The 27,749-nt window shown below is 40.7% G+C and overlaps 2 protein-coding genes across 2 annotated transcripts; one reads left to right on the forward strand and one right to left on the reverse strand.

Annotated features, from left to right (window-relative positions):
- The first annotated feature begins 1,269 nt into the window (after window positions 1-1,269).
- Window positions 1,270-14,272, forward strand: gas2b (growth arrest-specific 2b). The gene is made up of 8 exons (XM_069173507.1): window positions 1,270-1,417; window positions 2,671-2,780; window positions 3,506-3,647; window positions 6,043-6,106; window positions 7,182-7,240; window positions 7,634-7,737; window positions 7,830-7,937; window positions 12,625-14,272. The coding sequence occupies exons 1-8, from the start codon at window positions 1,270-1,272 to the stop codon at window positions 12,832-12,834; spliced, it is 945 nt and encodes a 314-aa protein (XP_069029608.1). The 3' UTR covers window positions 12,835-14,272.
- Window positions 14,132-26,651, reverse strand: tmem276b (transmembrane protein 276b). Its single transcript, XM_069173509.1, has 4 exons — window positions 25,994-26,651; window positions 22,135-22,248; window positions 18,182-18,319; window positions 14,132-17,966 (listed from the first exon to the last, which is right to left on the reverse strand). The coding sequence occupies exons 1-4, from the start codon at window positions 26,388-26,390 to the stop codon at window positions 17,719-17,721; spliced, it is 897 nt and encodes a 298-aa protein (XP_069029610.1). The 5' UTR covers window positions 26,391-26,651; the 3' UTR covers window positions 14,132-17,718.
- Between the last annotated feature and the right edge of the window lie 1,098 nt (window positions 26,652-27,749).

Consider the following 27,749-nt stretch of genomic DNA (forward strand, 5'->3'; position numbering starts at 1 on the left):
GCAGACGGAGCCTCTGTCTCTACTGTATGTTACTAAGTAGACCCAGTGACCCACTGCGTATGTTGTCGTCTTTATTCCAGTTGATTAGCAGCGAGCATTACTGGCAGTCAGAGCATGTCTCTGCATGGGACTGAGCTTTACGATGCTGGCTGCTCTGGGAACAGGACAAATGAGCCATGCAGCAGCACCAGGAGACCGGCTCAGGGCTGCAGCTGTACATCTTATTAAACACAAGCTGCCTGCTCTCAGTCAGTTTAATCCCTTTGATTAATGATTGTGTGTATTGTTTGGTCGGGAATAACATGTGTGAAAGCCGGTGTTGCAGCCCAGTGCAAAAGGTTTCAACATGTATTGTTGTTTTTGCACAGTCACTCTAAATAATCCTTTAATACCCGAAAAAAAAAAATTGAGTTTTACTTATTTTCTGTTTCCTTAAAGGACAGATTCACCTTTTTCAAGTCTGTGTCACTCATTCTTCCTTTTGTTCATATTGTATGGCTGAGGTGTCATCTTAGTTACAGCTAAACTTAAGTGCAATTTTGCATGAAAAGAAGAGTATACATCTTGTTTCTCATTTCTTCCATGGGGGGAAGGGATCTCTTTAACAAAAGGATGAACATGAAGAATGATTAAAGGGGCTTTTTCAAATATGGGCATGTGAGTTATGTCTTGAAAAAACATGAACCTATCCTTTATAGTCATATGGCTTACTATCTCCATAAATGTTTGCAGCATCAGGACATTTAAAAAAGAAATCATTGCAATGCTGTTAGGATTTAAAGTACAAAATGTTACTCCTGTTGCTAATTTATTGTTATTCCATTTTAATTTCCTGTATTTTATTTTATTTTTTCTTTGCTTTCACTTGTATTAATTCAGTGGTTTACACATCAATTACCTTCCTGTGCTGTGTTAATAGTCAAATGAATGGCACAGTGCAGCTGAGTCAAGTTGGCTTGGCTTTTAGTTTTAAACCTGCTCATTGAAGCAAGATATTCAGTTTTATATGTTTTATATATATATCAAAGTAGTAACATTGGCAAATATAAGTATAACAACGTGGTGAACAGAGCTGACCTTTTCCCTTTTTCCAAATCTTTCTAAACCTACAGAAAAAACAACTGTTTGATTAATACAAACAAACATTTATTTTTGGCCCACCAAGGCCTGTTAAAGACCAACCAGAGCTGAAGTATGGACGGTGAAGGGGGAGCCATGGACACCAGCCTTGATAGTCCTCTGAGCCCGAGACACCTGACCGGGTTGGGGATGACCTGTCTCCTCTCCCCGAAATACAAAACCTCTGGGCCGGGGCTCGCCAGTCCGCAGGAGTACAGCCAGTGGCTGCCTTACCGCCATGACGCCAGCCTACTGCCCATGAAAGAAGACCTGGCCTTCTGGTTCAACACCATGATGGGTGAGGCACTTTCCCTGTAGTTCAAAAACTTGGTGGACTTAATTGCCAAAATCTGTAAACTGAAAACTAGACTCTTTCCTTTTTGTTTTTTACAAAATAGAGATTTTTGGTTGGATTATAAGAGAGGATGTCAATTCAAAACTTTGGTTCAACCTATTTAAATGATGTTAATACCATCCAAGAGTCTCCTCAAGTTGTCGTTTGTCACAGTCATCCACCAATGAACAAGACTGGACAACTCTGAGTTCGGGATTGGGGCTTTTAATTTGAAGAAAAGGTTAGAAAAGCTACAGTCATGTTTAAAACAACGGCACATTAACCTACTTATTATCCCAAATCCCTAAAATGCCTCTCCATGGAGAGAACTGTGTCTGTGTCTGTTTTGTCCCACTTTCCTGCATTGTCAGGGAAAACATAAAGGGTCAGCACATGACACAACCTGTTGGAAGATGTCTGGTTAGTGACTCAAAAGAGCTGACTGATACAACACAATACACGTCTGGTGGGCCAGCGAGTGTGATTTGTTTAGGGAAAAGTAATATCATTAGCACTAATTACAATGTGTTAAAACTAACTGTCATTCCTTGACAAGTCAAAGCTTTTCTCAGAGGGAGAATGTGGCTGTGTTTGGTGTTTTGTAAACCTATAAATCAAGAGATTTAAGAACAGTTTTTCTTTCCTCCTCAGTGATTGCAGCTGTAATAGACACAATGAATCAGGCTACATAAATATTCAGCTAAGCCACATGTTTGCAAAGCTTTACCTTCCCATTTTTGACTTATCATCAACTACATATATTTATTGATATTTAAAGGAAGCTGACAGATGAATTTAAGAATTAATTCAGGAAAATTTGGAAAATAAAAAAGTGTTTTCACGAGATCAAACATTTACTGTAGTTTCACCTTTGGTCCTTTCTGCTGAGCTGCAGTTTAGTTAAGAGCCATTTTGTTTTCACCTATTTGATCAGATAATTTTAAGTTCATCTCATCTTTGGAGGCTTCTGCTTACTAAAAACTAGTGACACAGTTCCTCTTGGAACAACAATTAGAACAACTTTGTGATAATCAGTAACATAAAATCTAATTGATCTCTGTATCTTTTCATAAAAAAATGTCGAAAGGCAAATTGGACAATCTTGAGTAATAGCTCTACGTTACCGTGTGTAATTCATGGTGTGTGTGTGTGTGTGTGTGTGTGTGTGTGTGTGTGTGTGTGTGTGTGTGTGTGTTGTTTGTGTGTATTCTCCTCAGGTGTGACGCTCACAGCAGACAATCTGATGGAGAGGTTGGATAACGGTGTTCTCCTCTGTCAGCTGGCACAGCTGCTCCAGGAGAAGATGATTTACACCAACAACAGAAAGGTGCTGCAACAACACACAGTCACGCACACACACACACACACACACACACACACACACACACACACACATGCATTAGGAGAGAATTAATGCTAATGTTACAAAAACACAAACTAACTTAACTTAAATCCACCAAAGGAAAAAACTAAAACTCTGTTGTCCCATTATATATGTCATAATAAAGCTGAAATATTGAAAATAGTTGATTCAAGTTTTGTCGTAATCGGTTTATAAGAGTTTATTAAAAAAAAATACCTGTTTCCACCTAGTTGTCAAGAATAATTGAATTATAGGATAGTGGTGTCATTGAAACTTTAGAGGTAAAAGCCAGGTCAGGTCTGAGGTTGGCAGTTATTAGGTGGTGCATTCAGTAGTTGTCTTTGCCTGTTCATGTTTTCTTTTACTAAGCCTCACCTCACTCCAGTTGTGTTTTAAAAAGATCATGTTGCTGATATGTCCTCTGTGCACACAAAAAAAAAACATTGAAGAGGATGTAAGTTTGTTTATATTTAAACAGTGCTGTAATTTGAATCTGTATTGTTTCTCTTCACACGGAGGCTCCTGCCCTGAAACATCGACCAACACATGAACCAGCATTCATCCATTAATGTGGTACTGCAGAAATAAGAGAGCATCTTTCCACTGCAGTCTCACCACCTGTGTGCGTGTGTGTGTGTGTGTGTGTGCGTGTGTGTGTGTGTGTGTGTGTGTGTTGAAAACAATCACAGCCCTTCATAAGAAGAGTGATCCAATGGCGAGCTGATGCAACTTCTGGATCATTTTTCGCCCGAGACAACACCGCCAACTTCCTCTACTGGTGTCGAAAGATTGGCGTTGATGAGGCTTACCTTTTTGAATCGGAGGATTTGGGTGAGTTCAGACCGGAGATTGTGTCTTACATTATTGAGTCAAGAAGCTCTGACTGTCTATGACTTTTACCACTGAAGACTTTAGAGTCTATGAATGATGTCATGCAGCACTAGCAGACGGATTAAACTACGGTCCATGAACTTTAACTTTAGAACTGTTTCAAGCTATTTATGTATTTGACTGTAGTCCATGTAGTGTGAGAACATGATGTCTCTTGTAGTTCCTCTTTAATCTTTCCATTGCTTCTCAATCTTTTCACCCTATTTTATATTTTTTCCCTCTGGTTAAGTCTGCATACATGTTATAGACGCAACATAATGCATCTTATTTGTCAAAAATACTACTTACTTGCATCGTATTTGTTACCTGTTCCTGCTGTTAGGCATAACTGGAGGCGTCATGTTTACGGTTTGCCCGTCCGTCCGTCCGTCCATCTTATGACCCGTGACATCATTTTTCTGTGACATCACTTTTCCGGACATTATTAAACAATTCTAGTTAATTCTAGTAATTATTTTTACTACTGGGCACATACTCTTTAACATAACACTTTAACACAACTTTTTTCATGTTACATTTCTTACACAACATTTTTAATCCTGCATTTAAGATTAAAAAAGAGGACAGATCTGTTGTCAGTGGGCGGCTCTTGTCTTCCCACTTCTTCTGGATGGAAGAGAGAATCTACTTCTGATGAGGCAGAAAGTCTTCGTCCTGCAGAGTCTTGTTTTTTGTTGTTCTATTTTCTTTTGAAGATCCTCCACGTTCTTCACGGCCTCCGTTTCATAGTCCTCCGCCTGGATCCTCAACTCTTTTTCTTTGTGGAGGATCTTGGTGAGCTCCTCCATGTCTCCAACCAGACCTTCATGCTTCTCTTTCTCCACCTTCAGTTTGTCAGCGAGCGTCTTGCTTTCAGCTGACGGCTTCTCTGTGATTGTTCGGGCCTCCTCCGATCTTTGGAAGAGAGCCTCGTTGATTTCATCGGCCTCCGGTTTCTTCCTCTCTGCCTCTGCTCTCAGCTCCTTCTCTTTCTGGATCTGCTGGTCCAACTCTTCCCTGACGTCCTCTATTATAGTGAAGTGCAGGCGGTTTTCAGCCTCGGCCTCGTCCCTCCGGTTCCGTTCTTCCTGCAGCATTCGCTGTAGTTCCTGGATCTCGAAACAAAGTTCCTCCTCTTTAGTATTTTGAAATGTGGGCTCAGCTGAAGGCTCACCTGAGACCTTCGGCAGGTCTTCCAGTTTCTTGAAAAGAGCCTCTGCAATTTCCACAGCCTCCTGTTTCTCAGCCTCAGTCTGGACCCTCATTGTTCTCTCTCTAGTGCTCCGTTGAGGTCCTCCAGGTCACGTTATATGACACTCAGCTCGGCGGTAAACACCTCCTTTTCATCCAGGTGCCGTCTTTTTACCTCCTCAAGTTCTGAGTTGACTGAAAGCTTAATTTGTGAGTCGTGACAGCCACACTGAATGGGAGTGAGACATTGATTATATATTTTTTTCTGCTTTCAGACTCCCCGTGTTGTTTCTCATTCACCTTCTGTATGTACGATGCTTTGTGTGTCTGAGGAGAAAACAACTTGCAGTTAAAATGCTAACATGTATCATTAAAACCACTCTTCTCTATGCACTTATTACTTGGGCATGTCTCTGCAAGGCAGCAGATGTGTGAGACTGATAAAGTGCAGGTTAATCCCCACCAACAATAAATCCCAGCTGCAGGCAAGGTAACCTACTTCACTTGACTAATTGACTGATGGGGAGAGTACATTTACTGTACCGTACCATACTATACTGTACCATACCATACTATACTGTACCATACTACACGGTACTGTACTATACTGTACCATACCATACTACACGGTACTGTACTATACTGTTCTGTACTGTGCTGTACTGTATTGTGCTGTGCTGTACTGTACTGTACTATAGTGTACTGTGACAGGCAGTTTACTGTCTCAGTGACACGAAAGGACAGATGATATTCTGTTTCTTTACAGATGAATGAAGAGAATCTGCTTAATCATAAATGATGTGGGCTATTGTACATGTTTTCATGTTCAACCAAATGTCCTCTTAACATATTAGACCTAACCTTTTCTGACCCAAACCTTTTTTGATGAAAAGATAGTGGAGCGGAAGCAGGAGCTGCTGACTTGTTGATGAAGCTTTCATGCCCTCATGTCCTCAGCTGCACATTCAGAGCCCACAGGAATTCCTGCTCAGCTTCAAAGATAGAGATGCACAATAGACAGAGTACCCCCCTGAAATGTCCCCCCTCTCTAGCAGCTCTGACAGAAGTTTATCTCCGGAAACATCTTTCCTTAAAGATGAGTAACTTTTTTCATTTCTGCCCCTGCGTCCTTTTTGTTTGGTCGTCATGCTCGCGCTGTGTGAAGTCCTCCACAAACAGCCGCGGGAGGTGTGCCTGTGCCTGATGGAGCTGGGACGGATTGCAGCCAGGTAACTACAGATTAACAACGAGTACAGCTCCTTAGCGTTTAATGTTTAATTAAATTAAATTGCAGTGAGGGGAAAACTGCTGTGCTATATTTTGTGGATTGAATTTTTTCAACATGCTAAAGCATTGGAATATACAAAATATGAAACAGGAAAGCAAGAGTTTGTTCTCCAGTGGTTTCAAACCGTTACTACCTATTCTGAAGTACCACTTCCCGACACCATCCATTACAGATGTATTCATTAAAAATGATTTTGAAATGGATGTTATTTAACACTGTTAAACATATAAGGGTTTACAATGTTTTTTTCATACAATTGATCCATCAATGCTGAGGTCAGTTAGGTTATGCTTTTTTTGCTTTTTATTTTGACTGGTGATCAATTACTTTTATCTATATTAATTTTAGCCACCCGTTACAATAATTATGTCTGCACTGATGATAGCCATGGCCAGATTAAGTTTTCGAGTTGTCTGTCCGTCCCTCCAAGTCTCAGGGATGCGATTAAAAACGCCTTGAGGGAATTTCTTTAAACTTGGCACAAATGGTCACTTGGCCTCAAGGATTAACTGACTAGATTTTGGTGGTGAAAGATCATGATCACTGTGACCTCACATCACTCCCATCCGTCTTTACTATTCTCATGACCAGGCTATCTTAGGAACACCTTGAGGGAATTTCTTCAAATTTGGCACAATCGTTCACTTGGACCCAAGAGTGAACTGATTTGATTTTGGCGGTCAAAGGTAACCGCCACCTTACAGAACACGTTTCTGGCCATAACTCAAGAATTCATGTGGTAAATATATAAAATTTCAGTCAAAAATATCATCCTTCATCCATTAGGTTTAGCTGCAGAAGTCTGCCCTGGGGTCCAAGAACCCTTGGCTGGGAATCACTATTTTGTACAACCTGGTATCAGAGTCAGTGTCACGGCTTTGCCGAGCAAGACATGTAAAAACAAATGTTTTAGGACAACAAAAATGTAGAAATGGACGTGAATTAGAGAAACACACAATATGCAAAAACACAAAACGTGTGATTGCTGATATGTTTTTGTTAAACCTCACTTTCAGGTACGGAGTGGAGCCGCCAGGGCTAGTGAAGTTGGAGAGAGAGATAGAGAGGGAGGAGGGTGGGTGCTTATCTCCATCCTCCCCTCTCTCCTTTTTTCCTCCTACATCCGTGTATTCACCATCACAATCATCCCTGTCTCCTCCTCCTCCTCCACCTGCTCCCCTCACTCCGAGCACAACCTGTCTGTCTGAACCCCTCGCTGCCTACCTTGCCTCTGATCTTCCATCAGCCACAACAAGCCGTATGCCCACATGTTTATCTCCTCCTCAGTCTTCCCTCTTGGCCTCTAACCCTTGTACAACCACAGTCTCAACACAAACACCTTTGTTCTCTTCATCCTGCACCACTAACACATCTGCTTCAACGCCGCTGACAACGCCTTCCCTGGGCCAAACCCTGGTATCCACTGCCAAAGTCTGCCCTACCACAATAAACAACCACACTCCCCCAGCCACACCGACCATCGCCTCGCCACCTGCAGCCCCGACTCCCCGTTCATCCACCAAATCCACGAGCCGGAGGAGCACTGGCACCAACAATATTCTAGATGACATTGTACGTATTTAATTTCCAGTGAAAATGAATCTTATTTGAGCTCACACGTGTTAAAGGAGGGAGCATCTTTGTCTTTTCTGCCTCCGTTTCAGGTGAGAAACATTATTGAAAATCCACCCTGCAGCTGTCCCACCACATTCCTTGTTGAGAAGCAACCTAAAGGCTGCTACCGTGTTGGGGATAAAGTTCTCTATATACGGGTAAGTATGCTCCTGCTAGCTGTGCCTTCTGGAACATGAATTTGATGCCCTACAAATAAACCACACACCACATGTGAAACACAATCTCCTGCCAAAGTCCTGCACTTTGTACAGCCACCATCCACCCTTACCGCCTCCACTGCCGACATCATACAGGCAGTGATTACGTTTCACATCAAACATAATAAACAGATGAGGAAAAAATTTAATGTTTTCTGGAAGACAAGCTTAGTTTGTATGCCACTAGTTGGATGATAATACTTCTGATTTGTTGTTTTACATGGTATTAAAGTAGCAAAATAAACCAATTAAAGCTACTCTCATGTAAACTAAGACAAATGAAAGAGAATTGAGGATGCGTGGTACCATAACATGTAAATTATAAACCAAGCCTATTGGCTCATCAAATGAAGATGCATCATAGATGCTACAACACCTTAAGATGTGAGGCGTGACGGCCTCTCAGGTTATTAATCAACAGTTGAGTCAGCAACAAGTGCAGTGTGTCAGAGTGACTGTTTTGCAACCACTTGGGATGGAAGCGTTGGTGCCTTTCAGCCACCCTGAGTCATGCTCCACCCGTGTGCCTCTGTATGAAGGCTCAAGGAAGGGGAGGCATGGTTGCTTGGCAACCAATGGTCGGGATAAGACTGGCCTGACAATGATTGTATTCAGTACATAGACCTTCAGCGAAGAGTTCAAACCTGGAGGAAAAACAAACACGTCTCTTTGAGGATGATTCTGCAAAGATATGACCCTGGTGAGCGCTTTAAATGGCAGCCCACTCGGGAGTCCATGTATGTGGGGAGGATGTTGAATACGAGAATTGGATTTTAGTTCACCAGCTTTATACATCCATCCGTCTATACAAAGAGAGAATATAACAGCTTCAGTGTGCACGCTGTGTTGAATATAAGCAAAGTACCTCTAATCTCTGTATATAAAATAATCTATTTCTTAAATACTATACCATTGGAAAAAGAAAAACCAATAGAGCTAAAATGGTTTCTGTGAAATCCTCTTAAAACCGATCAACAGCATGTGATTTAACAGTGTTCATCATTGATGCTGATCATCGATAGTGTCAGAGGTGTATCAGCGCTGGTCTCTAGACTCTCTCTAAACTGGGAATCATTGCTGTCAACAGTAATTTGTTACAGTGCAGCTATATTTTGACTGGTTGACAGACGACATCATTTTACTGCCCTTTTAGAAAGTAATGCTCCGCCTGGAGTCACAGAACAGCTGTTTCTGCACAGCAGACCTGCCGGCAACACGTCAAAGAAACCTACTGTGATAACAAAAGCATTGTTTGTTTATGGTCAGATTACAAATGCATACGTGTCCAAATATGTAAATGTAGACCACATAAAAGATATCTTTATTTCAATATTTGAAAGATTTGTGTTTCTGGAGACCGTCGACCTTCTGTGCTCACCGTCTGAGCAGCCGTGCAGATACGAGGTTTTAACCATAACTCTGCATCCAGCTGTCAGTTTTAGCAATAATAACTGGCTTGCAGACACTAACAAGCAAACACACCTCAGCTGTTTGAATAGAGCGACGCAACCCATCGACCCCAACGGCATCCATTACCACACGTGTGTGCAGGGAAACACGCCATAAGCCTCAATTACCATATACCATGATAGCCTGTGTGCTGCTCCTCGGAGAGCGCCGCATTCACCCTGTACAGACCTTTTTAAAGAGCAGATACTATTGATTACGGAGACAGAGTCATTAGCGAGGGGTTTAATCAGACAGCTTGTTAATGAGCGGCTGAGCATGACCGCCCCTCCTCACATGTAAACCTTCTAGCCGCCCCCCACCACCACCCTATTCCCCCAGGAGACTATTCAATCATGCTGGCCCTGGAGTGCTTTGCCATTCTCTGGTGTTGAAAAAGACGAAGGCTTTTCTTTCTTCTCCGAGCCCAATTAGGCTCTCCTTCTCCTTTGTAGCGGGGACACGGTCTGACTGTGATGGGAGAAGGAAAAAGACATTAAAACACCTCCTAATATACATATGAGTTCTGTGTTTATCTAAATAAAAGATAAACCTGAAAAGTAATCACGTTATGAAGACTGGCTGAGCAAAACCACCATGATAAAAAAAAATTAGTTTTCTCACCTTCAGGCTGACATTTTAACAGAAAACCTCTTCATCATATTCCTTTCTCAAGAGTCCTTGAGCCTGAATTTGACTCAATAGAAGCTCTGTGGTCTTTGTTCTGCAGCTGACCGTGACCTCTGACCTTACAGTGGAGGGGGAAGCAAAGAAATAATTCACCAAAAGCAGGACTAAAAAGACTTTCTCTCAATATCTGTCATTTCTAAAAAATGATTCATCTCAGCTGACTTTGTTTTTGATTTCAATGACGTAATCAGTTTGATAAATAAAACAAAGAAGCTGCACGTGTGCAGCAGCTCTACTCAGGCACAGCTGTAACCGAGCTTAGCTTAGCACGCTAAAATGCCAGTAATGTCCGTGTTAACGAGCTGGAGCAACGTTAACCCTTGCTGCGTTCAAATACAACGGGTGGTTGCAGCCGAGGGTGCTCACCGTGTGCGTCTCTCAGGATGTTCAGTCGTGAGACCGCCGCTGCTCAGCACGGAGACACGGAGGCTAACGAGTTAGCACACGAGCAGGCGGGGGTAGCGGTGCACGACATATACCTGAGACACATTATTTAAGTTATGAACAAAAAAACCTCTACATTACTAAAAAAAAATTAAAAAAAAAAAATACAAGATATCAGCTTAACATCCAACGAAAATATAATTTCTACAGCCTCTGCCATTTCTGTAAACGTCAACAAACACGTGACGTGTGAACACCTCGTTTTTAATCCGGAAGTCTCATCGGGGTAAAGGTCGCTCGTGCACGTGGGACCTGAGTGCAGCAGGAGGAATAGAAGAAGCAACAAGTTGCCCACATGTTGAACCCTGTAACGCTCCTCAGTTAAGTCTCTTCACTATAACGTTAAAGTACTGAGTGTTACTGCACAGGAGCGTCAGAGAGCAGCGGATGTGGCTGAAGCCTGCCTCCTACTGGCAGGTGGTGGGATGACTCCTCTTTCCCTGAGTACACTCATGCATCTTTCAGCAGGAGAGGGGAGAGGGAATCAATGGAGCTGCCAGGGGGGACACAAGGGAATCCAGACGGTAGTTTATGGGCTGCAGACGTAGCACACTTTGGACGCAGACCTGGAGGGAGGGAGAGAGGGGGGTTGGGGGGGGGGGGGGGGGGGGGGGGGGTTGTGGAGACGGAAATAAAGGAGTCTGCCTCACAAAGAGCACTAGTGTATTTCACGACAGGGAAAGACGCTGACTCTGTTTTTTTCTTAGATTAATAGTATGTATGATCTGCACGTGCTCTAACAGTGCTCAGGTCTACAACATACAGTCAAATGTATCTCTAGAAAAGCGTATATCACAAAGACTTTTGCCAATTAATATTATGAATTCATTTAAGGAAGTCAGAAAAACATTAGTCATGCAATCAGACAACTCTAGTTTTAATAACTGTTGTAATAGTTAAGCATCTTAATTTAAACATTACAGAACAGCGAGGAGGGAAGACGAGAGTAAATATGCCTACCGGGAAAAACATATATTGCATTTGAATAATTTAGTAAAATATGTAATTCTTTGGACGACGACTGCATTTTTGTATCAGATTGATGTTCCCTCCATGTCTGACAGGAAAGTGGTGCATTCAGGATGTCAGACTTGACCCCTGTCAACCTCAACATTTTAATCTGCAGGATGACAGCTGAGATTGACCACGTCTGGACTTTCCTCCATAGCTGCCCGTGTCGCCTGCCTACCATTGATTTTTTTTTTTTTCCCCTTCTATCCTAAACATGTGACACACACCTCCCCTCACGAGAAGAGTAGATCTGCTTGTATTATCACATTGATAATGGCTCCATAATGAAGGGTTTATTGGCGATAAAGCGAGAGGGGGGGTGGGGGGTGGGCCGGCGCTGACAGAAGAACGGATAGCTTTGCAAAGCCTCCTGGGAATGTTAATGTCTCCTGGGAGTTGAGGGTCTGTGTTGAACTCATCTCAATTTCTCCTTCCATTTTTTTCCAGGCTTTATAATGTGGATGTAGTTGCCATGGCAGCAGTTGGTTTTCAGCTGTAAGGATGGCTGTCTGTAAACGTGTTCATTCAGAGCTCACTGAAACTACTATTAACAGACAGAGCGACTATGCTGCCATCATTGTATTTAAAATAGTGCTTATTAGGTAGATTGTGTGGCAGGTCTGCCCGGATGTGTCTCGGTGTGTCACCGCGTGTGCGCATGCATGCTCATGTGTGCATTAGTACTGCATGTGTGCTCAGCTGGTGCCATGAGGTGGTTTCATTTGGTTTAATGAGATTTTGAAAAAGCTATCTGAGAGATCATTTGCCTTTCATGGGCAGAGTTAGACATGCACAAGAAGGTTGTAAATATTAGAGTGGTGTGTGTGTGTGTGTGTGTGTGTGTGTGTGTGTGTGTGTGTGTGTGCGTGTGCGTGTGTGTGTGTGTGTGTGTGTGTGTGTGCAGTGAGGGAGGCTCTGCTTTTTATATAATTGAGAATTCATAAACATCCTGGCCATAAATCAGCCAGACAATATATGCATCCTTTATTTCCCAGCATTCCCTCCCTGACGGTACAGTGTCGTGTCACCTTTGCAGATGCTGAATGAGCGCCATGTGATGGTGCGCGTGGGCGGAGGATGGGAGACCTTTCTGAGTTACCTGCAGAAACACGACCCCTGCAGAGGAGGAGGGTTGGTGTGCAGATCTGAGGTCAGGGTGTGCAGGGACAAAGCAAAGCCACCCAGCTTGAACATATCAGCCGACAGTTACATGGTGGTCGGCGCCCATTACCGCGGCAAGAAGTAAACTCTCAGACTGCTTCTGGCTCCCGGCAGCAGTGTGAACACTCACTTCATCAGACCAATGATTCATCACACAGTTCAAATCCCTTTTACTTAAAGTTTAACAGGAAATTCCTCTTTTTTCTTGTCAGAAGTGTGCATGAGATATCCAACCCACAGGGACGACTGGCAGTAAAGTTACATGACTGTATGTGTGCAACAAATAACTGGCAAAGATTTTAACAATCAATCAGTTCTCATGCAACATTTCCTGCTTCCAGCTGCTTTATAGTGAGAATCTGCTGCTTTATTTGGTGCATACGACAGCATCTTCTTTGGGTTTTGGACTTTTGGTTGACTAAAATCTGAATATATCGTCTTAAGAAATTTTAATAGATATAATCATTAGTTGGAACACCAGTTGTAAGTGTAGCCTCTATCATTACTTTCATATAATCCTCATCCTGATCAAAACAAGTTGTATGGAATACTTTAGGCAATAATGTCATCTCAGTTTATTTGTAGCTACTTTTGTTGAGCAGGTATTAAACCTACACATTTGTGTTTATGTATCATGGTACTGTAGTTTGAATTTGATATGATGAAGCTATGATCGAGGTTTTTGTATTTTGGATGCCAAGTGCCTTAACAGCAGCAGTCCTAAAGATCTGGTGATGTTTATGTATGGACATTTTTACTGGTTTCTGTTTAAAATAAACTGTTTAAAAATATAGATATTTGAATGCTGTTGTAAACATTAGTTAACAGAGAGATTTAAGGGACAAAATCTTGCACAGTTACAGTTTATAACACTTGTGTTATTGTTGTGTCATACTTTTATTTAATATTGTGTAATATGTGACGGATGCATAGACCACCTGTATAGTTGTCCCTCATGAACATCATGGGCCTGTAGTAGAGATTTGATCACTTCAAAAAGCAAAGACACCAGACATCAAGTCCTCCCTCTAGATGGCACCATGTCCTAAGTGACAAAAGGCCAGGCCATGCCTCCCACTAGTTTGGAGGAGGGTGCAACACTGCTGCTATGATCGTGTCATACCTCTTGTGTACGTTCATCTCTTAGTTGGACTGGAAATCTATTTTCAGTTTCAACTCCTCAATCTATCTCATCCTTGCAGATTCGAGAAACATTCAGCTGCCTCATCGGCCAGATAAGGACAGTCACAAAATTTTTCAAGATGAAAGTTCATTAAAAAAAAAAAAAAGAGCATTAGTTGAACATGATTCACAGACAAGTGTGCAGCTTCGAGCAAAACTGCAGAATCCAGCCACACATACACAGACAGCAAGTCACAACATATTAATAATTACATGTTTTATTTCAGTAAAATAAATCAATTAAAAATGGACACAAGTTTTTAATATATTGAAAGAAACTAACTGTAATGAGATCATGCAAGACTGTAATGTCTTTTTTTTAATTTTTTTTTTTTTATCCCCACATAACATCTGCAGTGGATGGACCCAGTATAAATGACTTGTAGAAAATAATAGCTGTGCTACTGAAACATGTGCCACTCTAAATGGCGGCGTTTTTCACAGGGCTTCTCTCATTGCACAGAGTACATTTCTAAGTTCCTCATGAAACACAGGAAGTTGCCACTTGAGAGGGATTTTACAACAATTTTTAAATACAATGTTACACTGTGCTGACCTCATTCGTTCTTGAGAGTTCAGTATTTTGTAATGTTTTGTCAATCTTGCTACTGTGTGCTACTGTTCTTCTGTTTTGAGTCAATGACAAACCTTTAGGTTCAAAATACAGACACTGGTAGGTGTTGGTGTTCTTGAAATTTACTATTGAGATAGAGGGGTGCAAATATGTGCTTCAGAGTTTTAGATTGTAATACTTTTTGACTGCACGTGTGTAGCGGTGGAATATCAGTACTGGAAAAGTCAAGATTTTCCCAACACGAAAAGAGTTGTGTGCAGTTGTGCTTCAGTCCTAACAACACATTATACTTGCACCATGTACTTATACATTACAGTTTACTGCTTACAGTAATACTTTAATTACTGTGGATCACTTTGGGTGTGAACTCAAAACTTAATAAAACCATAACACCAGTTGCCAGTTTAAAGACCATAAATATTTTCATATTTATAGTGTGTCCTAGTTTCTTAATATTTTCACAATAAGAGCCTGGACCCACTGACCCTGAACAAACAACACGGTATTATAAACCCAAACTCTTTGTAAAAGACACAACATGGTGCTTATTACATGCTCTGATCATCTTTTGCTCCCATGTGACCTTGCAAACACATAATGTACTGTATAACACCACCTGCTTCAGACCTCAGGTTCATCGACTGTTATGAGATGCAGCAAAGTGCAAAGATTCAACAAGACACTGAAGATACAGTTTTCAATCATGCCGCAGTTAATTTTCCTCATTAATGGTGATGGTGAAAGGACTGAACATCACACACAGTGTTGTTAACACACTATAACACGTTTTTTTTTTTTTTTCTAAGAAAGTTCATTGACATAGCTGATAGAATATCTCATAATTCATCTCAGGCAATCAACACTTATAAAAACTTCATCACACATGGCTGTAATATTTTTGTATTATGAATTTGTGGTGAGTTTCATGACTTCAAAATAAATTCTGTCTACTTACTGGGGGATCAAAACAAAATATCACAAAACAAAACACTGGCTGCTGTAAGTTATTATCACCCAAAATGTGTCACCAGGAGAATCATTTCTTTTTTACCATTGAACAACTTCCAAGTCCGACCGCCTACAGTCCATTTTCTAAACCTTTTACCTCTTTCAATCCGATACTATATACACATCGTTGTAACTTAGTTCACAAAAACGGGTGTTGACATCAGTCAAACGTTCCATTTGAAATAGCACCTCCAATTTAAAAGGATTTATTACTTTGTTTTTAATCATTTGTTGATTTCAAAAATGTAAAAAATAAGACAGCAAAAAATGCATAAACCTCAATAAGTGTTGGACATTAGCATCTGTTAAGATGTCACTTGAAAATCAAGTCACTGAATACTTGTCATTTTAAGTATATTCATTTTGTTGTTTGTCATCTGTGAATTAAATCAGTTAAAATACAAAATAAGTATAAAGTGTGTATATGTAATACAGCTTTAACATTACATTGCTGTAGATACTATAAAGTTCCTATTTGTGCTTTTATGGACACCAGATTTGAAAGTATTATTAAATTCAAAGATTAAACCACTAAAGTCAGAAAATAAAAAAGATGAAATTATCGCCATGTTCCTTTCAAGACCTACATAATGTACAGGTTGTAAACTAGGACACAATAAATGTCTGTTTTACTGATACAAAATTTGTACTGATCCAGAAATGATCAAACTGTGAACTCAGAATACCACAATCTTAAACATGTTTCATGGATTTATTACTTCATTTACACCTGTTTCATTTTTGGTTTTGTTTTCTAAGATGCCACTTCACCAACTTACATATTAAATAAAGAATAATAATCAGAGTGAACAGCTTTTCCATTTACAATATGCATTCGATTGTGGGACCATGATGTCCTTCCCATAAATGATCTTCCATTTTCTGCTTATTTCCTTGTTTCCAGTTACACATTTTTACTTTGCTCCTCTACATGTTATTGTACTTGTTGCAGACGAGGATTTTGAGCGCCGCTTGTGCTTTTGTTTTTAGTGGAATCACTAAAATTTCACTTTTTTATTCTAAAATTCCTTAACTTGCTAATATTCAGAGTATTAGACAAAAACGGTCGACCAATATTAAAGGTAAACAACGGAGCGATCAAACACTTCCTTCACAGTTTGGTTTTATGTTTAGCTCTGGTCGGGTTATGATTCAGCTGTCAGCAAACAACCGTCTCCATCAGAGCGGTAACAGCAGCTGCGATATGTTTTAATGCTTTCCTTAGTTCTATTTATTTGGTGCCGCAGAAATGCCTTCACACGGCCGAATGCAGTGATGGATTGAACTTTTTGTCCACTCTGTACTGTCACCATCATCCCCTCTGAACAAACAGAAAACAAACATTCAGATTCTACTTTACACAAACGATGATCTGGATCGACGTAGAAATGCATTTGTACATTTAGAATCTTCAAAGAAGCTTAAAAAAAAAAATTCGCTTTTCAGGCAATTTTACTTTCGTGTATTTTATCCTTCTCACCACACTGCTAGATCCATTAGAGGCTGTAGACGTCTATCCCCGGGGCTCATGCTTGATATCACTTAGTGTGCTACACTAAAGATAAGCGATGGGCAGTCAGCGCCAGAATATATATATATTTTTTTCATTACGAACAAAAACACAGCACACATCACTCGACTGAAAGAGGAATGCTGACAGGATGCTCTCGCCTGATGTTTGTGCTCCTTCTGGAGGATCTCTCTCATGATTCATCCAGAGTAATTAAGCATGTGTGGAAAAGCTGGTGTGTGTGTGCATGTGTGTCTTTCCTGTGTGGGAGTGTGTGTGTGTGTGTGTGTGTATTGTATGTATTTCAGAGAGCACCATTTTAAGACAAATTCTCTTCAGAGAAAACAGTCACCTTTAGATCACCATAAAGTCAGCACATCAAAAAAATCAAAACCCCAAAAAACTAAAAAGGCTTGTTTGTGCTATGAGAGCCATGCTCCAGTCATACGTCACTGTAGGTGTCACTCTTGGTGTTCCTGGAGGACCCTCAGGGATTTTCAAAATTAGGTGTGTGAAGTTTGTCGTTGCTTTGCTCCTTCTGTCACAAGTCAGGCACACTGAACACTGAAGGGAGATGGCGATGTTGAAGGTGTTGTGAGATGGTGATCAGACAAAAACTGTTTCAGAGTTAAACATCAAGGTTGGAAGGGTGTGGTTTGTGCGTTCGGTGGGTCGACCGCGTCACGACGCCTCTGTCACACGGTTCCATTCTCCTGCCTCGGCTTGTGGGTCGTCGTGCGAGCAGGCGTGCTCAGGGAGGGGGCCAAGGTGCAGAGGAAGCCAGCCAGCAATGTGAGACCGAGGCCCCCCCAGGCACAAAACATGGACCAGCCATAGCCATGGCTAATGTCTTCAGGGAGGCCGTACATGTAGCGAGGGTAGCGGGATAACTCAAAGTTGATTCCTGCCACACATGTGCACAAGGAGATGATGCAGCATGTTCCTGTGTGAGCAGAAGAAACCAGCGGTGATTTAAAATGGCTCGTGATCGATCATTAAAATCCTACAAGAGTCATGTTACTGCACGACATTGATCTGCTATCTCATGTTAAACCGAAGGCGCTCTCAGCTGTCACCAAACAAGTATAGAAATTGAATAAAATTGGATTTTGTCTGCATGCTTGCGTGTGGATGTGGGCATGTGTGCTCTCACAGTACCTCCCATGAGAAAGAGTAGCCCAGCTACATATTGCATGAGGTCATGCTGCTGGCAGCATCCCAGCACTCCAATGATCCAGCCAAAAAGAATGATGGACACAGCCATGCCCACAAAGCCAGCCGTCATTCTTCTTAGATCTGCAAGCAGAGATGAAATCATCACCAGGTGAATTTACTGGTACTCAACAAGACTTGTTGTATAAACTGGGATAAATGTTAAAGATGTATTTCCACCTTAGCCGCCTCAAAGATTTACAGTTTGCCTCCCATTCACACCAACTGTGACAGAGCTGCCATACAAGGTGCTCGCCCACCATCAGGAGCAACTTGTTGTTCAACGTCTTGCCCAAAGACACTTTGGCATGCGGACAGGATGGTGCTGGGGATTGAACTGTCAATCTTACTATTCCTGGGCACTTGTAAATGAATGAACTATTATTTTAATGGTATTGTTAGTCAGAAAAGGTGTGAAAGAACAACCCAACCAACACTATTGATCTAACATGCTTTATCATCCTTACTTACATCAAAGAATTAACACTAAGCCTGTGAGTTAGCACTTATTTTAATACGTAAAATGTTATTGATGTATTTACTGTATTTTTTATATATTATGACAAAAACAGGGATGTCTTTGAAAGAACCCCACCGACTCAACCCAAGAAAACATTACTTTAATATGTTAATAATGTTATTGGAAACTGTGTTTGTTCTTTATGTTTGACTGTATGTTTGCCTGCAGACAAATTTCAAATTTGTTCCTATTCAGTCCACCTGATGTGGGCTGGCTCCACCCGATGTGATTACGCAACACCGTGGTCAGTGTAGATTTGTTAAGGCTGCTCCAGTAGTTTTGAAATTAACTAATTAATTATGGTCTACGCCCAGTAGGCTGCGGGAGCGTAGACAGACCCAGATATTCATAGTGGATTTGGGTCTGGTAATACGAGGCTAAACCTGCTGTGCACGAATTGAAAGAAAAGGAAGCGCACAAATTTGTACAAATAGTTTTTCCAAGAAAACGTTTTGTGATTTAAGAAATTATTGTTAAATTATGACATTGGGCAAACACTAGTGAACTTAAAAAAAAAGGATCAATGTGTAACGAACGGTAATGATAGTGGTGATGATAGGCGTTGCCAACATTGGGCTTTAGCCGGGAACGTTTTCATGACGAGCCCTGAGAAGAAAAAGTCTATAATCATCAGGAAACGTAATCAATTTAATTCCCGACTGCCTCCGAGCTTTGCTGCTGCCTGTGTGTAGAACAGACTGAGGGGCTGAGTAACGTCCACTTGTATACAAGCTCAGTCCATCTGCAGCCCTCTCTCTCCCATGTCCTCACCTGCACTATCGTATGGACACATGGCATCCGAGGATGCTTCGGCTCCATGCTGTGTGTTGGCTGTCGGCTTCACACAGCAGTTACAACACCGCACCAGAAAAGTACGTTTTCCACTAGTTTATTGACTAGTGTGAACTGCTGAACTACCAACTTACAGTGTTTTATTCTACACGTCCAGATCATTTGTGGACCTGTTTTAATCTTCACTAGACTCATGTAAAACAGCTGTAGATAGTGAACGCCAAAAATGACAACATGAACTTACCTACAAGCCTAAAGGAAATTTTTATTTTGTCAAAATTGGTTTGGTAAATTATGAAAATAACTGTTTGTGCTTTTATTCATTTTGTGGTTGTTGAAACCGATGAGACAGAAAAAACACCAACACTGGTTAAAAAACAAAAAACAAAGGTATGCATCCTATATCTTGGAAATATCCCCAAAAATCTTATACACAGCAACATTTATAAGATTTACTGTTTGTGAATGCGAAAATCAGGTAGCACTACATTATTTTGTCATGCCTGCGTAGACATGAGTTAAAGGATACACAATACTTAAAGAGTTAGTAACACAATTTGGAGAAAAGTGAGATGTTAAAACACCAGATATTCCCTCAATGGTTGTACAAAGAAACCAGTGTTTCAATTCAGTCTCCTGCTGGTTTATTTTATTTGTACAACACAAAGTGTGAAACAAGACAGCAGGCAAAGAAAAATATAAAACAGAATAAAAATGTAAAAGAATAATTAAACAGTAACGCTGTAGGTTTGTGAATTCTCAGCTTCCCTGCACATTTTGTCCAGGAAAATTGTCTTAACATTACTAAAACAAGCTTAATTTCAAATGAAAGGCATTGTTTGTAATAAAACGAGGCAGTCATGTTCCAAGCAGAGCAGCGAGGACCAACCAAGAAAATCTGCCATCAGCAGACACCCTGACAGCAGCTGCAGTTGGTCTGAGCTTATCCTCAGACCTGGTCAACTCTTGGAAACGCCTCTGACAGTAAAACCTACAAAGATATCCTCACTAAGTAGTGTAGGTGTGTATGAGTGTAACGCATGAGAACAAGAAAGCCTAGATAATGGTTGAGTATAACAAGTTTAAAGCATCACACCTGTACTGAATACAAAACAACACACGGAGGCAACAAGATAAAAGTCCTCGAACATCACACTGAAAATCACTTTTGCTGCAAACCAAGGTCAAAATCTCACTGCCTCCATCTCTCTGAACAAAGATATCAAGTAAGAAGTACAAACCTACCGTGACTTATTATTTCATGAGAGAAGTTGAATAGAAGTCAATGGAGCCAGAGGCTCTTTGGGCTCTTTGTTTTAAGGTGAGATTTAAAAGAAGATACTGATGTGTTTGACCTACCATCCCCAGATAAGCCATTATAAAAGCACAGCGGCTCCCTAACAGCAATAACCTCTGGTCATGAGTGTAGACATGGGAGAGAAGGGCTCAGAAAGCCCCTGATATATTCAGCCGTGAGGGGAAGGCTGTGCCTTCAAAGTGATTTGGCAGTTCAGCAGGTAACCTGTGTGAAGAGGCTGGCAGTGTGGTGATATACTTTACTCATAGTTTAAGTTACAAATCTCAATGGTGCAACTGTACATAAAAGACTAGTTTATAAAGGACTGAAGAGAAGGACGGCTAGTTTAAACTACTGGTACTACTCTGAACTGCAACACATATTTTATTGCTTTTCTATTATTCTATTATTATCTTATTGCTTCTGTATGCTGCTGTAGCGAAAACATTTCCCCTCGGGGATTAATAAAGTAACTACCTACCTACCTATAGTTCATAAATGTTGTTGAATGCTAAAAGCAGGACAAAACAGGGTTTCATTCTTAAAGTTTCCTAAATATCTCGTAATGCCCAAACTGTAGACTAAAAGAACAGAAGGCTTATTTGATGTTGGTGTTACATTTGGTTATAAATAATATTGTACCTCTCTACTGGGTTTTTAGCAGCAATAATAATGTGTTATCAACAGCAGAGTCTACTTATCCATCAAAACTGACTGAGGGTCAATCCAGTTTGACCAGCAGAACTCATGACACAGAAAAACGTGTTTGTGTCAACCTGCTGAACTTAAGCACAATATTCACTCATATTACTCCGGAGGGAAACATGTGGCTCTGAAGCAGCTAAATGTTCCATTATGTTCATTAGCTAGTCGCTGATTGTGTGTTTCTGCTGTTTGCTGACAAATTGAATCAGACGGTAAAGGTGCCGTAAATCAAATAACAGACTAATAATTTCAAACAGGTGAGTTTGAATTTCGATAGAGCTGAAACGGGAAAGTAAAAGTAGACTTTTCATTTTCAGTTTCAATATTTTTAAAAATTTTCACTTTCAGTTCACGGATTAATGTGAATTTAAAGAAATATGTACAATGAAAATAAGATGGGACCCACAATCGTGCTTTGAGGAACACCAGTTTCACGTCACCACTGTTTTTCTCTCTTTCTAAAGTCGTCTGTTAACTTAGTGCAGCAGAAAAGTAAATGTGAATCAATTGTAAAGACCAGACGATCAGTGACATTAAAACAGCAAGTCAAAGCAGCTCCATACAGACAAACTCTTTCAGACTTACGGAGTGCATGCCACTCATCCTGGCGTATCGTCTTTGTGATGTTGATGGGTAGATTTCGTGGCAGGATGGATGAGGAGTAGTGATACTTGACCGGGGTACATCTTTGAATTATTCCTGGCAAAACAGAGATAGAGACAATTACAAATGGAGCACAATTACTCTTAATTCAAGTCGAGGTTTACAAAGAGGAAAATCAAGGCAGAATTGCACTTTGCGTCACTCCTGGGATCAGAAGGTAATGTGAACAAACATGGTAGAAAAGCTTCTTATTTCTTCTCCACCCTCACTAAGTTATCATTTTCTGAGTTGGCCTTATTAACTTGATTTACCAGCCAATCCTACAATATGAAGGAGGGATTAAGAAACAATATGGAATATGGATCATTCCACCGAAGGCCACATACAGACCTTTTTATCGTGAATATCTTCATATTTTTGCTTTTGGTTTATGGAGCTAAAATCTTTTTACATCAGTTTCCACTGCTTTCCTAAATTTAGGGACAGACTGGGGGGATTTCTCTAAACTACTCAACTCTACAACCATGACAAACACTTTTATTTCTATAACGAAATATCATAAAATCAATTATAGAAAATTCTCACCACTACTGTGTCAAAGCTTTAACCTCCACTACATTTTGGGGGATTTAGAATCTCTTTGTTTGTGTTTGTGATCTTCAAAGCTTTGATACAACCGTTCTTTGTTAATGACAACCAAGACTACAACTGAAGAGAGTTGTTTTTACATCAGGGTGTTTTTTTCAGTTCATGTTCTCCCAGCAGGCTGTGATTTTACAAAGCCAAGAAGTGACGCAAAACTGCAGCTAGCTGGCTCCTATTAGGAGGACTTCAGCTTCTTAAACCGACATGCTGTGAATGCAGCTACAATCTCACAACTCATGTTCAGAAACATTTAACTTCAGGAAAAATGGTGGCTACACGGAAAAACCTGATATGCAGTTTTCAAGCATGATTAGAGCTGTTATCAGGACGTTGTGGGAATCTACAGACTTTGTGATTGACATCTCCCCGACTCTCCTCATAACTGCGTTGCTGTGTACAGAAGTAGACCTTTGTCATTACTATTGGTACAATGATTCTGGTGATATCATCTAAGCATATTGCCGCCAACTTTTGACCTTAGCAGGGGTCTTATCAGCTGAAAACATTTCAAATGGAGTTCCACACAGTGATGCCAAATGATGTTGTACTGAACTGTAGGGACAAGCATATACAGAGAGTTTTTAATCCAATAATTAAACTTAGTGCATTAGTGACCTTTAATAATCATAACATCCAAGTTTGATAAACATGAATTCCTAGCGAGTGAGTGTGTCCGAGCAGAAGCCGGTCCAGCTGCCTCTAAGGGAGATAAGTGATATGGTTTTGGTACAAGTTGCACGGAAATTCTGGGAAAAGTGTTTATTCTCCACTTCTCAAGAAGTGGTCCAGTAACACACGTCCTTCTTGTAAAATCTGAGGGGATGTTTGGAAAAACAAGTCTAGTGTTGGGAAAGAGTTCGAAATTGGAGCATAGTGGATCCTACAGGCAGATCCTGAGCTGCCTGGTTTCAGCTGCAGGTTTTAGTCAGGCTGAGCCAAACGCTGAGTTTCTGAAAGAAGCGTATACGAACGCTGAGTGTGCAAACTATGTTGTCCATTCTTCTGATAATGTAAGAGATTTATTTAAGATCTCAACAAATCTTGATCATCATTAACTTGGAAAATCATCTCACTCCTGTGTCTTGATTTCTGTGTATTGTGTACTTCAACATCAACAAGTTCAAGTGTTGAACAAGAAGAATCACCAACAGTACACTTGCTCAAAACATGTTTGAACACTTTTGAACACGTGACGTGTCACTTATAAGTCTGCATAGATCTGAAAAATTAAGCTTTCATTTAACACCAGTGAGCATAAGTCTCAACCAGCAGAATGCACACAGAAAGCTATTTTCCTGACATCCCTGCTGTCACGAATGCAATCACATTAAGACAAACAGCAGACAGTTTTGCACCAATCAAGTTCACAGTTTGCATTACTTTCCGAAGAAAACATCTTCGCCTCCATGAGACACATTTAATAGTTAAAACATTTTTTGCAGCTTGTATCTTTCATTCTGTCTGATTGTCAACACAGTTTTGTAAATTATATCCCTTGAGAGTTGTGCATTCACTGCTGCACTGATGGAGGTTAATTAAGGTAACTTTAAAAAGTCGGGCTGACTGTTGACGTCTGATCTCGCTGTGTTAAAACTCGATTTCAGACTGGTCAGCATAAACGTTGCTTGCAATGAAACTAGCAATGTCAGAGCAGTTATGATGTTAAATTAGGTACATTTGTGCGATTTATCAATTTCATATAATGTTTCTTGTGTAAACTTATCTTTAGTGTAGCGAACATGGCAGCGACAAATTAGCAGCATCTGGTGCAGAAAATAAACCTGTATTCTGTCTGTTTTTAACTGTTATTAGTCACTGTACAGTAATGTTACTGGCTCCCCAATTAATCTGTGAAAACGTATTAATATATGACATGAAAATGCTCATTTATTAGTGCCAATATTTAAACTAAACACAATTATTGAAATAGAACTGAAATATGACATTAAAAGAATTAGACAAAGCTGTTTAATTGAGTAATATCATGTGTATCAGATTGCATGTATTTACTATCGGGCCACTAAAACTAACAGTCAACAGATTTTATTATTCTTGAAAATGAGCCAAGTCCTGATCTGCACCTCCGTTCTGGCTGCTGAGCTCAGTATGTTAAATAACCCAGAGGCAGAGGAGCTGCTAGCAGCCAGACCTTTAAATAGCAGTTAAATACGTTGTAGTCAAGGTGTTTGGATGGTTTATAGCACAAAGTGTGGACAACATGCACATTTGTATATATTTAACTGCAAAAAATGCAGATGTTAAAGTATTTTATGTTGACACTTTGTCTAAAAGTAAAATGTGCTTAGAGTGAATGCAGTTCATTAAATAGCAGTTCAGAAGTACAGCTTCAAGGACTGAATCAACACATTCCTGACACAATGACAAGCTTTAATGTGGTGATTTTTGAAAAGCAAATCTGAGTCTTACATGATTTCACTCCAGAACCTGAAATAATGTTACTGATTTTATATTTTAAAAAAAATGTAATGTTACATAAGTTGCACATTTTACTGGTTAAACTAACAAAAAGGAGCATTAACCATCAATTCTCTGTAGATAAAGGGGCGTTCTTGGAAGAGAAAACTGTCATTGATGTGCCATTTGGCCTGTTTTACAGGGATCTATGACAACTCATTTACTTCTACTTTGACAGCTGTAATGACAACAACTTGTAACACACATGTTTGAAGCCCCTCTTGGTTTACATGCTCAGTTTTAGGACCTTGGTCGGGACCAGGTAGGGTCTCGGTGTGGTTTGGTTTCTCTGCTGTTAACTGGCTCTACATTGTGTTGTCTCTGCTGCAGCCCCAAAATTCAAAACAGATTTATCAACAATAGGTTTGCACTATGAAATTACTTCTTTTTTTAAACTATTACATGGTGTTGTTTAGTCTCTTAGACCAGACTATTGTTATAAATACCAACTGAGACCGGCCATTATCTCAGACTGAGCAAGAGGAGGTGCACTCAGCACCATGGACAGCGAAATTCACCAATAAATCAAAGATACAAGCTTCTAAAAAAGACATCCTTATCAAGTTGTATCACCTTAAAATGTAATTCAGAGAGATGAATTAATGTGAGAGGCCTCTGGATGATCCATTGTTTGTGTCAGGCTAGGTGTGAGCTCATCGCTGAGCATCACGGCCTGGTGCACACAAGAAAAGCAAGGCTTCACGCCACGGCTCCCGTTTACCTTTGTAAATAAGGTCCTCGGTCTCCAGGTCGAATCCCTCCCGGTGACACTTCCTCCACAGCCCGGAGATGGTCGAGTTGAACTGCCGGCTGCAATGAGACTCCATGGCAGACGCTGCGGCCAGAAAGTGCCGCTTACCCCTGACGAGGGGAGCAGCATCTGGGCCGTTACCTTTCCTCTCCAGGCTCTTTGGAGGCATCTGGAGGGGGAGGTTGTGGTTTGAAATGTAGATGTAACCCGGGTCGTTTCGCTTGTTGGCATAGTTTTTACACCTCTCTCGATGTCTCCTCGCGTCGGTCTCGTACCAATAATCGGTGCAGATCGCCATGGCGAGCAGCCCCAGCGCACAGAAAGCCAAGAAGAGCCCCGTGCTGGTTAATATTTTCATAGCGGCCATCTTCCCCACTCGATGGAGAGCCCAAACAGTCGCAAGAAGGTTCCTCCGTGGCCGTGGTGGTGGTGGTACCGCGTGAAATAAATCACGACGGCACTCACAGCCTCGAGCAGTCCTGCACTGGGAGCATGATGGTGCGAGGCCAGCGTTGTCTGGACGGGATGCTGCGGTCTATTGTTGTGGTACCCGGTGGATGCAATGTTGTTCCCACCATCTGTTATGGTACAGGAGGAGGAGGAGAGGGGATGGATGGCGACCAACGCTGTGAGGAGGAGGCAGGGGCAGTGATGTAGTTGCGTTCTCTCGCCTCCAGGTTGTTGCGGGATGGAGAGCAGACAGAAATGTGCTGTTAACGGGGTTGTGGTCATTTGTAATGCTTCAATGGTCCCCTTTGCCATTTTGTAAACATGTGAAACACAGGTAGGACAGAGGGAGAGTTTCATCACGTGCAAATAAATCTTTCAGATTCATTTCTATAGAAATAGCCTTCTGTATTATCAGCAAATCAAAGTGACTGAATTATAGACTCCAATACAAGTGCTTTTTTTTATTTTACAGTGGACTTCATGAATCGTCCAATAATAACTGAGATTAGTTCCAGCTTATTGCCTTTTGCGTGTTTGTGCTCCAAAAGTCCATTTTTATTTGAGTATTAAGCCAAATAAAATGTCCTAAATTCAAACATGACTAAGGTTGTGCTAATTTATCCCCCTGTGTATGAGGTTCACATATAAACTTACATAAACATGTTCATCTCTATGGTTCCCATGACTACAATTCATATTTTATTCAGTCGTTTAACCTGTATTTCCACACGGTGGTCCAATGAGAGCAGCTCACGCTGTGCACAGTTGGGCAGATTAACCGTCTACATATGTTCAATACTTGTAGGTGTTTAGAGCAAATTAATCTTAGATCAGATAACAGGTTCGGTTTAAAGGAGCCACTTGGACAAACTGAGACTGGAAAGGAGTTATTACTTAGAATGACCTGCAAGCTAAACTAAATCTAGACACTCATCTTTCTTAAACCAGAGGTGCCTAAATTCTTTCCTATAAAGGGTCAAACATGTATTTGGATGGAGGGCCGAGTGCCAAAAATAAATGTTGATGTTCTGTGAAATTACATTTCATGAAAATGTGATATATTACAGAAAATTCTTCTAAATCTGAAATTAAATTTCAGAAAATTGAAAATACTCTTTCATCTTGTTTAACAGTAATTAAATTTTTTTTGCTGAAATAATTGTCAAAAACAGTCATCTTGCCAATATATTCTACATTTTCTCTCGGCAATGTACCATTACATCGATCTGTCAACTTGACTAGCAGCCCAACGTCAGTGAGGCAGGACACACTAACA

The sequence above is a fragment of the Embiotoca jacksoni genome, unplaced genomic scaffold (genome assembly GCF_022577435.1).
Source record: "Embiotoca jacksoni isolate LCO1_2020_lvr unplaced genomic scaffold, fEmbJac1.0.p SCAF_6, whole genome shotgun sequence".
Lineage (NCBI taxonomy): Eukaryota > Metazoa > Chordata > Actinopteri > Embiotocidae > Embiotoca > Embiotoca jacksoni.

Excerpts from the sequence above, each read along its gene's own strand:
- gas2b (XM_069173507.1), top strand. The coding sequence starts at position 1,270 with ATGACCTGTCTCCTCTCCCCGAAATACAAAACCTCTGGGCCGGGGCTC. Across the intron at positions 3,648-6,042 it reads TTTTGAATCGGAGGATTTGG|TCCTCCACAAACAGCCGCGG; the intron begins GTGAGTTCAGAC and ends CGCTGTGTGAAG. Across the intron at positions 7,738-7,829 it reads ACAATATTCTAGATGACATT|GTGAGAAACATTATTGAAAA; the intron begins GTACGTATTTAA and ends CCTCCGTTTCAG.
- tmem276b (XM_069173509.1), bottom strand. The coding sequence starts at position 26,390 with ATGGCCGCTATGAAAATATTAACCAGCACGGGGCTCTTCTTGGCTTTC. Across the intron at positions 22,249-25,993 it reads CGAGGACCTTATTTACAAAG|GAATAATTCAAAGATGTACC; the intron begins GTAAACGGGAGC and ends CTGTTTTGCCAG. Across the intron at positions 17,967-18,181 it reads GCTACTCTTTCTCATGGGAG|GAACATGCTGCATCATCTCC; the intron begins GTACTGTGAGAG and ends CTGCTCACACAG.